Genomic DNA, 17,862 nt, shown 5'->3' with positions numbered 1-17,862 from the left:
TTTTTTGGTTTTTTAAAGTTACATGCCTAATTCATCCTCTCTTTTTCTCTCTTATTGATGTAAGGGTTTAGAAACTTAAATTTTCCCTAATATTGCCTTGACTGCATCCCACAAAATTTGGAATGTTATAATTTTCTTTAAATTTTAATTGTTTTTATAATTTGTTCTTTGATCCACTCTTCTTTAGTATTAGATTACTTAATTTCCAATTAGCTTTTAATCTGTGTTTCCATGGCCCTTTATTAAAAGTGGTTTTATTCCCTTATAGTCAGAAAAGGGCTAATCTAATTTTTCCGTATTTGGTTGTATGGTTTTTATGTCCTTCTGCAAGTTAATTTTTGTGAAAGTGCCATTTACAGTTAAGAAAAAAAATTATACTCCTTTTTATTACCATTCAATATTCCACAGAGGTCTTTTATATATGACTTTTTTTTTTTCAAATTCTATTTTTCTCTTTAACTTCTTTCTTCTCTATTTATGGTAGATTTATCTGGCTCTGCAATTTTGAAGTTGAAATTGTCCCACTAATATAGTTTTACTATATCCTAATTCATTTAATCATTTCTTTAAGAATTTGGATACTATGCCATTTGGTTCATATATGTTTAGTATTGATATTACCTCATTGTCTATGGTTCCTTTTAGTAAGATATATTTTCCAGCCTTATATCTTTTAATTAGATCTTTTTTGCTTTTCTTTGGTCTGAAATCATGAATCCTACCTCATTCTTTCCTTTTTTATTTTAGTTGAAGCATAATATATTGTGCTCCAGCCCTTTATTTTAATTTTGTGTTTTTTCTGTTTCATGTGTTTCTTTTAAAACAATATATTGTTGAATTCTGGTTTCTAATCCATTCTGTTACCCATTTCCACTTTGTTGGTGAATTTATCTTATCCATAGGCAGTTATGATTACAAACTGTGCATTTCTGTCCATCCAATAACTTTTGTCTTTCTCTTTTTATCTTTTCCTTCCTCTAAAGTTTGTTTTGCTTCTGACCACATTCTGTTTTGCTTTTGTGTGATCTCTCTTTTTTCATCTCCCTTTTTTATTGTTCACTTCTCCTTCTACTTCCCTGTTGGATGACATAGATTTCTATTTCCAGTTGAATGCATGTGTATATACACATAAATGTATATATACATATGTGTGTATATATGTATGTGTACATATATATTCTCTTTTTTGAACCAATGTAGATGTTTTGAGTTCTAGCATTGCCTGTTTTTGACCACCATTTACACATTCACTATAAAAGCTCCTCATTGCATACCTTTTTTAGAAGATAATTTTCCTGATTCTTTTGCTCCCTAGTTACAACTTATTAGAAGAGGATAAAATAACTTCTTGACACATGCTCTGACTCATTTGGATTACCCTGATTTTTACTGCCTGGGGATTGCTTTACAGAATCCCAATGCTTTATGTTGAAATACAAAATGGATATAAAATAATCCTCCACATCACAGTGATGATATTCCTTAAAATACACAGACAAAATGTTGCCAATCTGGACAAAGTATTTAATTATAAATAACATTCGGATACAGAGATTTTAAGCACTGTTGTGTTAAGCCATAGAAATGTTTCCAATTGCCTTGGAAACAAACTTAGGTACACATCAAACAGGAGAAGTGGTTGATGGATTCATTCCTAATAATCATAAGACAGACATGAACAGTGAACATGGAGATGCCCTTGGAGAAATAAATTACACCCAATTATTTGTAGGATACAAACACTGAATTTATTTATGTGCACTTGCCTTAAATACTTTTATTTGTCCTATTCAATATATTTTCATAACACATATATCTTCCTTTAGATATTTTTAAACTTTGACTATCACCCATTCTGCTATAAAATTTTGTGGATCTTTGAATTGCAAACTGCATTTAAATTAATCCTTTCCCCTGTGACTTTATTCCATCTGTGCACAGTGGGAGAGCACCTAACAGAGTATAGAAGAAATTACTCTCCTTCTTCTGCTAATATAGACCCCATCCATCACAGAAAGTATAACATACTGGAATTCTGGAATCAAAAATTTAATATGTTACCATATTCTTCTGCTGATCCTCCACTTTGCTATCTCATCTAAACAACATAAACATTACTATTAAGAGGCAAGGAGGTGAAGTAGAGAAATTTTAGCAAAGGTCAAGTACCTTTTCTCTCCCCTGCAGATCTCATCATTTTTGCTCCACTCACAGAATGTTAGAGACAAAAAAGTTTACAGTTGGCATTTTAAAATTTTAAAGATGGAAAAGTCATAAGAACTATGACAAGGCTTGCCATATCCAAAGTTGACTATGAGTCACAAGGCTTGAAAGAGAAATTATTTCATACACATATACACACACACATATGCACACACACACACACACACACACACACACACACACATACACTTTAACTTATACAATCACAAAGGCTGCCTTTCCTATTATGTGTTCAAGCTTCAAAGAATTGGGGGGAAATAAAATGAGTTTGAGGAGGGAAAGAATTTATGTAATTTTTAATGATACATTAAATTAAAAAAATCATAGCTAGCTTGTTGGTGGAATAATCTTTCTCAAAATGAGGTACTAATGAAGATGTGTAGCTTGGGATTTCAATAATATGATCAAATAGTATTTGTCATATTCTCAGGCTCCTCCCTAGAATGTGGAACAAGGGCCAGTCCTAAAAAGAACTACTTCTACTGTGGGTGAATCTCATCTCTGGAGTCCTGGGATTCTGCCTGATGTTCATGATGATATTAAAGGGATACAAACAAGAATACCTGATGCAAACAGGAATTTTAGGTATCCCAAAAGGATTTCTGCATAAAAGAGGATAAATATAATTCACCATCACCCTGTGATTCAGAGGGGAAAATATTACCTAAAGACTTTCTCTTGAGAAATCTCAACTCTTTTTTTAAATAGTGATTTTAAATATGTATGTTTACCCTATCCATGCTCTAGAATCAGTGGCTACAAATGGCTACTATCCTAGAATTTTGCTTTCAGTTTGCTGTAGTAAGACTTTAACTATTTCAAAATAATCTGAAATGATAATCCCTCTCTTTCCCACAAAGTTGTTTGTTTGGTTCTATTTCTGAAAGATGCTAAATTAGTGAGGAAGATATTCAGGGACTTCACAGTTGGTCAATCAAACTCATTTCTACAGAGATGCAGAAAGGCAGAAGTGGAAGAAAAAAAAGGGGGGAGCTAGAATATTAAGCCCCAAGATGCAATTGTGCTTCAAACTACGCTTGCAATTTCAATGTCACTTTTCTTTCTCTGATATGTTTAAGAGGCACTGCCAAAATACAGATATGGTCACCTAATGCTCTTGAAAGCAATACTGGTCATCTACTGTGTCACACTACCACTAGGTGCTAATTACGCTTTGGCTAGCTTTGTTGGTAATGTTACAGTGGGACACATTGGATTCTAAGAGGAAAGCTGCAAACAGAGCAGTACTAAAAAGAAGACCAGGGTGGCTCAGCTATTTCTTTTCATGCTTCTTGGTGAGCTTTCCCACCCCTAGCTGAAGTCTGTCCCTGCTGGTGGTGATACATTCTTCCTTTTGTTGGCTCTCCTGGGAAACTTGTTGTACAGCTCGAAGGATGGCATTTTGGACAATCTGCTTGCTGGCAGTCTCTAGTTTTGCTTCTTCAGGTTCAGATCCAGGTTTCTCACCTAGAAAGTTATAACAGAGAGAAAGAAAGAAGCTAATTTCAAAAGAAATATTTCCATATAACAATAACAACAAATTTTAGTAAGCATCTATTATGTGCCAGATGCTGGGAATAAAAAGGAAAATAATGAAATAATCTCTACTCTCAAGGCATTTATATTCCAAAGGCATGACACAAGTAAAATAAATATATGAAAATAAGTTTATGGAGAGTAAATATGAAGCAGTTAAATACAAGTTATTTATTCCAAAGGTTATGCAGATATACATTCTTTATAGAGTTTCTCACTTATTCAAAAATTGTAAGAGCAGGAAATCACTAATTAGTCTATTCCTTTGGTATTTATCCATCTCTATAATATCAAAACATTGGCACTCTAATTTTCAATATATAGAAAGAGCTCTGCTACTAGGATAAGGACTCATTATTTAATCACTTAAAATATATAGAAAATACTAGGAAAATTAAACAGCAGAATAGACAAATTAGATTTGGATCAATACCTTAGACCTATATAAATATAAGCTCCAGATGGGGTACATTACCTTGATATAAAGAGTCAAATAATAATAAAATTAAAGAAACATGGAAAAAAATTCTAGTCTATGAAAAGGAAGGAAAAAATTATAACCAGTCAAGGAACAGAGAGGATCATGGTTGATTGAATAAATGGATTTGCAAGTGAATTTTACCAAATATTTAAAGAAGAATTAATTCCAATACTATGTAAACTATTTGGAAAAATAGATAAAGAAGTAGTCCTGTTGAATTCATTCTATGACACAAATATATTATTGATGCCTAAACCAGGAACAAATCCTATAAAACTAAGATTAAGATACAAATAATTTTGGGGAGGGGAAAAAGGAACTTTGCAGCAAGTTTCTCTGATAAGGTTTCATTTCTAAAATATTAGGAACTAACTTAAATTTATATTAATAAAATCTATGCCCCACTTGATTGTTTGCTGTCCTTTGTTCTTATTAAAGTCAAATTACGTGTCTGACTAGGCTGATCCTATGAACATTTGGGGTGTCTTCTCTAAATGTTGTACATCTTGTGTTTCTTCTGAGCTAATTCATTTCTGCTGTGCTCATAGAGCACAGCACCTTCTTTAATGAGGGAGATACATGCTGTGCAGTCCTGTGCTAGTATTTCCCATGTCATACAATCAATTCTAAAGTTCTTCAGAGACTGTGAGAGAGTGTACTTGTTATCATTTTTACTGATCACCTTATACCTGCTTGCCCTGAATCCCAGTTGATAAATGGTCTAAAAACATTAATAGACAACTCTCAAAAGAAGAAAACCAGGTTAACTAGAACCAAATAATATTAATTTGCAAGTGTTCATTGAATCATAGAATTTCAGATTGCTCGTAGATGACCAAGAGGTCATCTAGTCCATGTAAGCTGACTCTTACAGGAAGTCAGAAAAGCTAAAAGAAAAAGGGAAAGGAGAGCAAAGTTCCCATTTCCTTATCCAGTTTTCATGGCCTCTATGCCTCTACATGTCATAGAATAGACATTCATCCTAGCCTTAGGAAGCCTCTATTAACTGAATACCTGAATGTTCTAAGCTTGTTTAAAAATTTCACTTAACTTGCCTAAATATAAAATATAAAAAGAAACTTAAATAAAGGCCTAAAATTCAATGCAAAATATTTAAGAGACTTGAGAAGGATATAAAGATTCAAACAAAGATGCTTTTTTTTCTGGAAAAACTACTGTTGCACAAAGCTGCCAGCTAAAGAACATTAATTTGAAGAGATAACAAGGTAGGAATCTTTGCTGTGCTTGAGGTTAGAGCTAGGTTTTAAAGGTCAGTTCTCTGCACTTGGAAATAGTCATATAATCATGCAATGTAGTTGTTAAAAAGTATCATAGGATTTCATAACTAAAAAGGTCCATAAAGATCACTGACTGCATCCCCTCTCACTTTTCAGGTGAGGGAAGCCCAGAGAGGTCTCATATCAAATATTCTCTCACCCGTGTGTCGATGAGTTGGGGAATAGAAGAGGAACAGAGACAAATAGAATACACACACACACACACACACACACACACACACACACACACACACACACCCCAGGATAGCTCTTTATTAAGGAGGAAATATAGGTGAATAAAGCATGCTCAATTTTATTTCAAATGAATGTTTCAGTGAAAGTAGCAAAGCTAAAAGAAATTTGGGTGATAAAGGGGGAAGGATAGAAAGTAAAAACTCCTTGGAAGCAGCAATAAACTATCTTTAAAAACTGATAGACCAAAAAACCACATGGTCTTATTTCATACTCCTAGAAAGTGTCATAGAGAACAATGGTTTTCAGCACCTTCCATTTCAATACCTAAAGGGTAAATGACAACAGGGCAGAAAGCAGGACAACCTATAAAGTATCTAAGAGGTCACATCATTGTGATCTACCATATTCGCTGAAACTACCTGAATTTAATTCAATTGGTCAGTGAAAAAATAATCTAGAATAATGTGTATGTTTAATTATTATCTAGCTGAAAAATAATGGAAATAGCCTATATCCAAATAATTAGCCCTTGCATGGCCACTTTCTTTTTTTTTTCTCTTTTTAAATTAATTTTATAATTATAAAAAAAATTTTGACAGTACATATGCATGAGTAATTTTTTTGATAACATTATCCCTTGTATTCATTTTTCCAAATTTTCCCCTCCCTCCCTCTACTCCCTCCCCTAGATGACAGGCAATCCCATACATATTAAATGTGTTACAGTATAACCTAGGTACAATATATGTGTGTAAATCCAATTTTCTTGTTGCACGTTAAGTATTGGATTCCGAAGGTATAAGTAACCTGGGTAGATAGACAGTAGTGCTAACAATTTACATTCACTTCCCAGTGTTCCTTCTCTGGGTGTAGTTGTTTCTGTCCATCATTGATCAACTGGAAGTGAGTTGGATCTTCTTTATGTTGAAGATATCCACTTCCATCAGAATACATCTTCATACAGTATTGTTGTTGAAGTGTATAGTGATCTCCTGCTTCTGCTCATTTCACTCAGCATCAGTTGATGTAAGTCTCTCCAGGCCTCTCTGTATTCCTCCTGCTGGTCATTTCTTACAGAACAGTAATATTTCATAACCTTCATATACCACAATTTACCCAACCATTCTCCAATTGATGGACATCCGTTCATTTTCCAGTTTCTAGCCACTACAAAAAAAAAAGCTGCCACAAACATTTTGGCACACACAGGTCCCTTTCCCCTCTTTAGTATTTCTTTGGGATATAAGCCCAGTAGTAGCACTGCTGGATCAAAGGGTATGCACAGTTTGATAACTCTTTGGGCATAATTCCAAATTGCTCTCCAGAATGGCTGGATCCTTTCACACAACTCCACCAACAATGCATCAGTGTCCCAGTTTTCCCAGAGCCCCTCTAACATTCATCATTATCTTTTCTTGTCATCTTAGCCAATCTGACAGGTGTGTAATGATACCTCAGAGTTGTCTTAATTTGCATTTCTCTGATCAGTAGTGATTTGGAACACTCTTTCATATGAGTGGATAGCATGGCCACTTTTATATCTTGAGAATGATAAATAGATTTAGTTAACTTTCTGTTTTAAGTGCCCAACATAAATTCACATAAGCAAAAACAAGCCCCACAGACAAAGGCATCAAGTATGACACATTTATTCTTAGTATCTCTGATATTTTTATTATTCTCTCCAAGGCAGATGTTGTCTATCTTTCTGTTTCTCCCTTTCCTCACCCTTCCTGTCTATCCTTTCCTTTCTTTCTTTTCCTATGTGTCTTCCTCACTAGAACTGATAGGCCTCTTTTTCCTTCTTGTTTCTCTGTACCTCCCTCCATCTTCCTTTCTCTCCCCTATGCCTGTCATTGTTTGCCCTTATGTCTCTAAGGGAACAGTCATCAACTGTCACACTATAAAATAAAAATTGTCTTACAATTAACTTAATGACTAATAATTCCCTTTCATAGTTTTCTTCATTTTAAAATACCGTTGTAACCCAAAGAACTAGCTGAATTTCTGAAAGATCTTTATAAAGTCAAGAAACAATATTAGCAACAAGATTTGACATTTTGTTAATAATGAAGATTAAACTTAACATATCACTAAATGTTTTGCAACATACCCTTGATTCCAGAACTATTTTCCTAAATAAAAATTAATTTAAAAATAAAAAGAATTGACATTTTAGAGTGTTTTAATATTTCTGGAGCCTCTAAATACATTCTCTCATGTGATCATTAAAACAGCTCTTTGAAGTAAGCAAAGCTTATGATCTGAGGATAATGAAGAAACATATAAGATAGGAGCTAAATGACTCACCCAGAAATACACAATAATTGACTGAGGCTTGTCTTCCAAACCTCAGCATCCTAACTACTGTAGCATCTTGAGAAATGTCTTTGAGGGGGCATTTAGGTGGCACAGTGGATAGAGCACCAGCCTTGAATTCAGGAGGACCCGAGTTCAAATCTGATCTCAGACACTTAACACTTCCTAACTGTGTGACCCTGGGCAAGTCACTTAACCCCAGCCTCAGAAAGAAAAAAAAAAAGAAAGAAAATAAAAAAGAGAAATGTCTTTGGAGTAAGAAGATCTTCAAATCATATCAGTTTAAAGTGCTGTTCAGCTGAAACTTTGTAAAAGGCCAACCTTACCTACAGACATTTTTTCACTACCATTTTAGGCTAGTACTAAATACAGAAACAAAAACATAAGAATACTGAGTTCTATAAAAGCCAGGATGAGAACAAAATCCAATAACTCTAAAATTACCACTCTATCTTCTGTTCAAATAAAATAAGTCTTAAGATATCCAAGCAACCAAGATTAACCAACTTGTTATTTATAAAGTTACATTAGCTTTACTGTAAAGTGGTCCCGATTTTCAAAAGTTAACATAGAATTGATCATAGTTTGATGCAAAGATGGATTCATCTTTGGCCTGATCACTAATCTCTAAGAAGCTTTCTCTATCTCAGAGATTAACTGTTGATCACCATTCATATTAATAATTAATGATTTTCTTCTCATGAACTAAAAGCATTTTCACATCTTTTCTCACACTTTCATTGCAATGTACAAGGTCAAATGGGGCAAATGTAGTTACTATTTTTGCCTTATTTGAAAAACAAGTCTAGGGAAAAGCTAGTCTTTTCCCTAGCATGGAAAAGACAAGGAAAGCCTAATCTTTCCCAGATTCAGCAATATTAAGGTTACAATAAGAACTATGATATCCTGGATTCTTTGCTTAATAAATATCTAAATGTTAATAATTCTCATCAAAACAGAAATATGAAGTTCTCCACACAAATATGCATTGAATCCTCCTTGGGTGCCTTTTCTCAGAACACAATGACCTTAGCTATATTTACAGAACACAAGATCTGATTAGTCCCAGAAAGATGAAAGACTTCTTTGATTACAAGCCTAGTGATGAACTCTGTCATCCAAATACAAGTCTCAATAAGCCTGGAAAAGCAAATTACCCATGTTTCTCATACCAGGGAAGGAATTTTCCTCATCCTAAAATCATAACATGAACTCTTTATTAAAGACAACACCATCTTTGTTGATCGAGTAAATCATGATGGAAATGAAATCATCCATCTTTCAAAATTCAAAAACTGCCAAGCAAACCCTAAAATAAAAGTTCAAGTGATTTTGTGGAGATGGACCATTTAGCAAAAAGTTGTGTCTACTTTTTGATCTTTTCCTTTCTTTCTTCTAACTACAAGAAATTAGAAAACAGATTTTATCATAGGAAAATTATTATCACCTCTTCAAAAAGAATACTCAAACTAGTCTCTTTTTTCTCAAATGGGATGATGAAAATGACAGGATTTTTCTATGTGCTATGGTGGAATTTATCTTCATCACTTCCTGGTGTTGAGTGGGGTATATTGGAGACTGCCTCAAGTGCAAATATCACAGCACCTCCCATGTAGAGAAGATGGAGACCCTATTTCCAAGAAAGTTATGATAACACACAATGAGTCATGATAACACACAATTCCAGCCTTGGAGAGGCTGGAACATATATCGGCAATCTGAACTTTTCTGATCAGCTTTTTTACCTTCAAACCTGCATCTCCAAATGCCTAAAGGATATCTCCACAGAAACTATTCAAATAATCCATCTTTTCTCCAAGAACCTTTTGGATTTTCCCATTTGAGTTCATGACACTAGCTGTGTTCTAAATCTTGGTGTTATATTTTAATCTTCTGCCCCACAAACATTTCTAATTAACTTGCCAAGCCTCAATTATTATATTTCCAAGATATCGTTTATACCCTTTACCTTCCAATTCTGTCTTCTAATCCATCTCATTTCCAATCTGTTCTTTGCATCATTAGTAGATGAAGCCTGTCTGTGCTTTAGTCAGTCACTACTCTGATCAATTTTGCATTTTCAAATTTACCATTTTCCATTATTACAGTATTTCAGAATATCAGTCTATTCAGTGAAGTGCAAGTATCTTAGCCTGATATTCAAAACTACCTTTCATTTTCAGTTTTATCTCATATTAGTCTCTTCAATGAATATTAAACTCTAGCTCTTAAACAACCCCAAACATTTTATGCTTTTTTATGTCTGGTCTTGCCTTATTCTTGGAATGTCTTAAGTCATAATCTTTGCCAGTTGAAATCCCACCTATGGTTATTGATCCAACTCAAATGTTCTCTTCCTCCTCTAATGTAAAATGAGCTTTCCCTACTGTTTTCTCATGGTTGTATATACACCTCTAATATACTATTTTTTTATTCCATAGTTAATTCTCTAAATTTTTTTCTTATTATATTAACTTTGCCAACATACCCATTAGCATTTCCCCCAAAACTTCTGTTTTATCTTTTTCAATTAGAATGCATGGTCTTTGAAGGAAAGGATTATAATTATTTTTGTTTGTATTACTTTCCTCAGAACTTAACACAGTGTCTGACATATTATAAATATTTAATAAATGTGTATTGGCTTGACATGTTATATTTTCTAAAACAGATGTATCAGACTTCCATCCTACCCCATGCTACCTATAAAGCTCCTGAGTGCATCTGAACAAGTTTAAAATAAAATTGGAAAACATTTAACAAATTAAATGAAAATACAATAAAACATGAAAATGTTAATTTGTAGTTTTTAAGTTTCTATTTGACACCAATACCCTAGAAGAATATAAAGTCCCCCTGAGTGAAAGAATCAGGTGGGATTTTTGTCCTATTTTTATCTTCTTAATGCCTAGACCAGTGTTTTGTACAGAGTAGGTGATCACATTTAACCTAAATTATTAAGCTACAGTGAAACTTATTAATAAATTGATATAACTAATTTTTACATTATGGTACTTCTGTCTAAAGACATATTTGAACCTATAGTTTGTCTTCATTCATTTAATAAATTGTGTAGTAATGGAGCTAAATGTATAACTGTTGATAGATTCTTTTCAACAATCCATAAAAATTTCATTTGAATGTAGAAGGAAAAGCTCGATTGGAAAGTTATGCGTGTAATTAGTATCATAATAGTGTCAACACCCAAATGGAAATGGGAGCAACTACCCCATACATAAGGATCCCTGTACACTTCATCTTGATTACACATGTGTGTATATTACTGTATTTTATGTATTTTAATATTTCCCAAATCCATTTCAAACTGGTTCTTCCAGTTTGACCCCTCTGCTCTATCTCCTGTAGTTAGATCATTCAATAAGGTAGCAATCTTCTCTCAGAGAGTAAACTGAAAGTTCAAGAAGACAGTATAGCTCTGAATTTCCATTTTCCATATGGAAAAAATTAAGTACCTAGTGGTCTGGCTATAAATTTTATACTTTTACTAGCCAAATAATAATCTCTTGTAATTTCTTCCATGTAAGCAACAGCGTGTAAAAAGGATTAAGGTGGGGGAAAAACAGAGCTAACTTTGATATAGTTAATAAGATTCAGTTGTAACTATTTCTCTAAAAGTAGTGGACATTCAAGGAAGAAAAATAGCCTTTGCAAGAAGAAAATTAATCTTTTTAAAGTAAAATTCAATGGCTATATTTCACATTTGAATTGTTTTCTCCTAAAAGTTTTTCTTGCCAACCTTTTAAAGAGAAAAGATTCAAAGGCAAAAAGTGGCAGATTCTCTGTTGATGTTGTCTATCAATTTTCTAGCACACAAGGGAAAAGCATTCATTTGATAAGAAATGGAGTTTGGAAAATGTTCCTTGGATCCCCCTTGTACGTACTTCAAAAAGAAAATGTACAATTATAGGAACAAGGGGAATTTGGCAGAAAATAATCCTCTGTTTTGAAAAGGTAGAGGAAAGGCTCTGAGGGGCCATTGTAAACTATTCAAACCTCCTTTTTTTTTTCAAAATAAAATGTATTTCCAGACTTTCCTGAGTGAGTCTTCTCCCCTCTCTCAACTATATTCTAAGCAGACTTAAGCTGGTGGAAAGAGAGTCAGTTGGACAGCAACAGGAATATTCAATATAGTAGAAACAATCTAATTTGGATAATGAAAGGACTCACAATGCCATAGAACCAGAAGGATCACAAAAATAATGTGAGTTAAATAATAGAGCTATTATTAAACCCACATAACAGATTAATAAAATTGAGGTTCAGAATTGCTTGCTTGGAGTCATACAACTTAAAAAGCCCAGATCTAGGAATTGAACCCAGGTTTGTGGCTCCAATTCCAATACTTATTCCACCAGATTATGCTACCTTTAACACCATACTCTCTGTCTTTATAGTATATCCCAGAAATGGATACGACAAATCCTTTACAGAATATTACTGGATGGAGGAACCCACATCATCATCTGGTTGAACTCACAACTGAATAGGAATCTTCTCTATGTCTAACAAAAAATCACGAATCTTCTGCTGGAAAATCATCAGAGATAAGAGACTCATTACTTTCCATGGCACTAGTATCACTTTTAGACAATTCTATTATATAGCACCTCTCTCACTCTTATTCACCTTCTGCCACTTACATAGAGTGTCATAGATTTGGCTACAGAAAGAAGAAGCAAGAGATGAAGTAATGATCTGCAACTGTAATAGAGGGGTTGTAGAAGAAGAGATCTGAACATCAGAGAGGCAGGAGCTTGCCAGTCACTCTGCTCACCTGGATACAAAGGTAAGCTAACCCCCGTAGCAGTCTTTTAGGAGTCCCTGTCAGTAACAAGTTAGGGAGGGAGTGGAAAAACAGAAAAAGCACTGGCTTTCAGTTCATTACCAGATCCATTCTATGTTGCATTCTGAGACAGGTTTTAGACCCTGAGTTCTTTACCTGATACCTGGCCCTGCTGCATATATGGGTTAAGTATCACTTTTGAGCGATATTATTTTTATCTATCATGCTTTGCCAGCTCAAAAGAGGAATAACCACAAGGGCTAAGCAACTAAACTGAACATTTCCTGGAAGTCCCTGTCTGAATACTTTATTTTCTGGAGACTCAGGATCTGAAACACACACACACACAAATGGGTGCATATATGAATACATAACAAAATATATGTTGCATATATGTATAGCTATGTGTATATGCACACATGTATATATACATATAGACATTTATAAACATATATATAATTGTTTTATCAGGATGTATTGCTTTATTGTTTTTAATTTATTGTATTGAAAGTACTCTATACTGTATCCAAGAATGCCTTTTCTAACTGTGAGAAGGCAACTCCACCATATCAAGACATTAATCACAGCACCTACTTCCTAGAGTTCTGAGAATAAAGTAAGACAGCATGAATAAAACACCTTGCAAACTTTAAAGTACTTTAAAGTACTATATAATATTCACTAGTAGCGGCAGTAGCAGTAAGTAGTAGAGATAGGTCTCAAGTAGCATGAATAATCAGTCTCCCGAAGTGGTTGCATTATTTGAGTTTACACTACATATTTCCACTAGGCTAGGAGCAATGACCATATTTTATATAATGATAAGTTTGAATAGTGTAAATTTGAATATACATATATATATATATATATATATATATATATATATATATATATATATATACATATATGTATACACACACACACACACACACACACACACTTGGGTGTATCATTTGCACCTAGCTGTATTCTCATTTCTACCAATTGCTCATAGTTTTGCTATATGGCTAATTACATAATTAACAGCCAGCATCCACATTTAAAGAGTAATTTAATGTTTAATGTTTTCTTAAGTCTGTGATGTTGGGTCTTAATATGGCATATGGGGTCTCTGTTATCCTTTTCTAATGTTATTTGTAATAAGGGTGTTTTTAGTGCACTACAGCCAATATGTTGCAGGCTTACATTGAGATATAGAATATAAAGTCCCCCCAGGATTTTGATTCTGAGCCAGGTAATAGAAAAATAGTCTCCAAAAGCAAACCAGTCTAGAAGACACACCCTCAGAGAGGCAACATGTGCAGGCAAGTCAAAATGACAATGCCTAGACCCATCACCCTCCTTAGATCCAGTGGAGATAGCCCAGAACCTAGAGGCCATGAGTCTCAGAAATTACAGTATCTCTGGACCATTGACCCTGCTTCCAACTCAGCTTCCATAGTCATCAATAAGGGAGAGACACTTGTGAAGAAGAAACATACCACCAGCAACAATCACTGACCAACCAGAAAAGTTTTGCAAACCCAGAAGTCTCTGAAAAAGCAGTGAATTCTAGAATAGCAACTCTACTAAGAGGCTAGACACTCCACAGCATTTGAAAGCTTGATGGGTCGCATCTCCACAACCAATTCTACAGGTACTACAGCCTCTCCTGCACAGCAGATACAACTACTAAAAACCCAGAAAAAGAAAATCCTTGTCACTAAAGTCCTTAACATGTCTCAACATCAGAAATTGATAGCGTTCTGTCTGTAGAAATAACAGGTGCTCTGCCCAGAAGTGGGTGGAGCAGTGGACAGAGCATTCAACCTAGTGTCAGGAATATCAAATTTCAAATTCTACCACCAAATCCTACCAGCAATATGGTCCTAGACATTTATTCTCTGTGTCCCTCAGTTTCCATCACTGTAAAATGGGAATAATAATGGCAGCTACCCCTCAGGATTATAAGCATCAAACATGCACAGTGTTCCTTTTTAGATCTACCTGTCCCTTAAAATGTTCTCTGTCTCTTCTACTCTGCCTTCTTCATAAGTAAGAAGATTGCTTTTATCTTAATCATCATCCTTTTTCTCTCCACTTTTCTTAAATGGATTGAGATATGCCTCTCCCCCTTGATTACACTACATTTCTGACCACCCTTTCCAAAACCAGTTAAACTTTTAGTTATCCTTTTTTTTTTCTTTTGAGTATTAGGGGTCTCCACTGGTAGGAGATTTGAAATATTCCTAATTCTTCATTGTCATTTCTATAATTTCCCTCTCCCACTATCAGTCCTTTGGAGTAAATGCTATTCAAATTTATCATCCAGTGCAGATTTTCATGGCTTTTATCCCTCAAAGCCCATTACATTCTTCTTTCTTCCCCACTGAGTTCAATCCCTGGATCATAGTCTTTCCTAACCACAGCTCTCATACTAGGGGATCTTGGCATACAAATGAATACAGTGTCAAAACATTATCCTCCTGATGTCCTCTTCAAAAATGAAAGACAAATAATTGAAGAGTAACATAGAAGTTAGGAAGAAGAGAGGGTTTTAGGGAAACAAGTTCAGTTTTAGACATGTTTAAGTTTAAGATTTCAATGCAATATCCAGTTAAGAATGTCTAGTTGGCAGTTGGAGACTCAGGACTGTTTCCTCCTCTTTAAAAATCCTATTTTCCCTTTTAGTCACCATCCTAAATTTCTACTCCTCTTTTTTTAGCTATACTTTATGAGAAAGCTATCTCTTCTAATGTACTAGTAGATTTCTACTTCTTCTTAACATTGTGAAATCAAACTTGACATCATTGATCAACTGAAACTGTTCTCTCACTTATGTGCCAAATCAAATTGCCTTTTACCTATCAGCAGCATTTGATCATCTTCTAAATACTTTCTCTTCTCTAGGTTTTCATTACAGTGCTTTGTCCTCATTCTACTCCTGTCTCACTACTCCTTCTCAGTCTCCTTTGCTAGTCCTTCATCCACGTCACACTTCTAACCACAATTATTTGCCAAGATCCATCCTGATATTCTTCTGTCCTCCCTTTATCCTATCTCACTTTGTTATCTCCTGAGATCCTAAGGATTCAGTTTTTATTTTTATGCATATAATTGATCCCCAGATCCTACTTTCAATTTTGAGCTCATCTTTCATCACTTGCTATCTTCTTAATATTTCATCTTCCTCTCCCCCCCAAAAATCATCTTTTTCTCAACTTTCCATTTATTGCCAAGGACACTACTATTCTCCTAATCATCTAGATTCACAATTAAATCATATTTAATTCCTCTCTCAAACTCACTCCACATGTCCAGTCTGTTTTCAAATGTTCTTGTTTCTATCTTCACTAAATTTCTCATATAAATATCACCATAGTTTAAGATTTTATAACCTCACACCTGAATAATCATAATACTACAATTCATTCTGGTTGCTCCCTGCCTCAGGTCTCCCCACATCAGAGGATCCTCCACTAAGCTGCCAAAATGATTTTCCTAAAGCACAGATGTAGCCATGTCACCATTCTACCCTTTAAAAATTCCAGTGACTTCCTATCACTTCTATTGTCAATTATAAAATTCTCTGATTGGCATATAAAACTTTCATAATCTGATCCCATCCTGCCTTTTTAGTCCTCTTATCCCTTACTTCCTACCAGGAACTTAGAGACACAGCTACACTGTTCCACTTCTTCCTTGAACACTGCATCTCCTGATTCCATTCCTTTTCACTGCCTGTCCTCTCCCTAAATTCTCTCCCTCCTCATCTCTATCTCCTGATTTCCTGGCCTCCTTCTAGACAGCTTAAATTTTCCCTTTCTTCAAGAGGCCTTTCCAATCCCTGCCTCTATGTTTGAATCAATCTGTCATTTCATGGTATATATTTCATACATATTTGTTTGTCTTCTCCCCATTAGAATGTGAGTTCCTTGAGGGCAGAAAAGTATTATTGCTTTTATTATATTCCAATCCTTTATAACAATGCCCAACCCCTAGGAAGCACTTGCTAAATGCTTAATTACTCTCTACTTAATGAAGATAAATTATCAACTGTTGGCATGGCATTATCATGGCATCCTAGGGACCACTAGATTTTTCCAGTTTGAGAATATTGATTTTTCTATTTGTATTCCTAACTTTTAGCACATACTAAGTGTTTGATAAATGATTTTTCATTCATCGACAAGTAAATCAGTTCCTTCATTATATAGGGCATAGGATTATATATATATATATATATATATATATATATATATATATATATACACACATATATATATATATATATACATATATATATACATATATACATATATATATATATATGTGTATATATATATATATATATATATATATATATATATATATATATATATATATATATATATACCATAACAAGGAAATGAGATCCTTTATAAACCAAAATGAACATTTTCCTGCCCTCTAAGTTCCTCAACTTTTTAACAAGATTTTAAGCAAGTCCCCTACAAAACAGGGAACTGTAGGATCTCTGTCTCTGTCTCTCTCTGTTTCTCTGTCTCTGTCTCTCTCTCTCACACACACATGTACACACACAAAGGAGAGAGGGTTCAATAGGAAATAATGGTATATTAAGAAATGACTTTTAAAAAGAGAAATCAAGAAAAAAATTTCTTTAAAAGAAGTCAGCTGATCTGGATGGTGGAGGCTGAGTATGCTCATGATTGAGTTATTTTAATTTTTATCCTTTTGTAGCTCATATTTGCCCATAACTAATCCTCTGTGTTTCATATCCAGCTTAGAAGTTGAGAGTAAGTATTAACTACTATTGATCGTCTATAAGACGATGGAAAAAAGATTGGAAAAAATAATGTGGGATGTGACTGAGAAGACTGAGGAGACCAGACTATGAAGGAGGATGAGAGAAGGAGGTCTCACACGAGGGCTAGAGTCACAAACAAATAAGTTGGAAAATCAGAGCTCAGTTGTGCCAGGGGAAGAACTAATTGGTTGTATAGAAAACTGCTCTCTAGACCCTTAGAGAAGGGGCTCTCCATGTTAAT

At 34.3% G+C, this 17,862-nt stretch overlaps 1 protein-coding gene across 1 annotated transcript in view; it reads right to left on the bottom strand.

The window, feature by feature from the left end:
* Positions 1 to 778: 778 nt before the first annotated feature.
* The window catches only part of AKAIN1 (A-kinase anchor inhibitor 1), a 65,553-nt gene continuing 48,469 nt past the window's right edge, over positions 779 to 17,862 (bottom strand). Inside the window, exon 2 of the mRNA XM_074275699.1 lies at positions 779 to 3,690. Within this exon, the coding sequence (XP_074131800.1) occupies positions 3,497 to 3,690 (194 nt within the window). The 3' untranslated portion in view covers positions 779 to 3,496. The remainder of the gene's footprint in view (positions 3,691 to 17,862) is intronic.

The sequence above is a fragment of the Sminthopsis crassicaudata genome, chromosome 1 (assembly GCF_048593235.1).
Source record: "Sminthopsis crassicaudata isolate SCR6 chromosome 1, ASM4859323v1, whole genome shotgun sequence".
Taxonomy (NCBI): Eukaryota; Metazoa; Chordata; class Mammalia; order Dasyuromorphia; family Dasyuridae; genus Sminthopsis; species Sminthopsis crassicaudata.
Note: the sequence above shows the minus strand (reverse complement) of the source record. Positions and strands in the feature narration are given on the sequence as shown.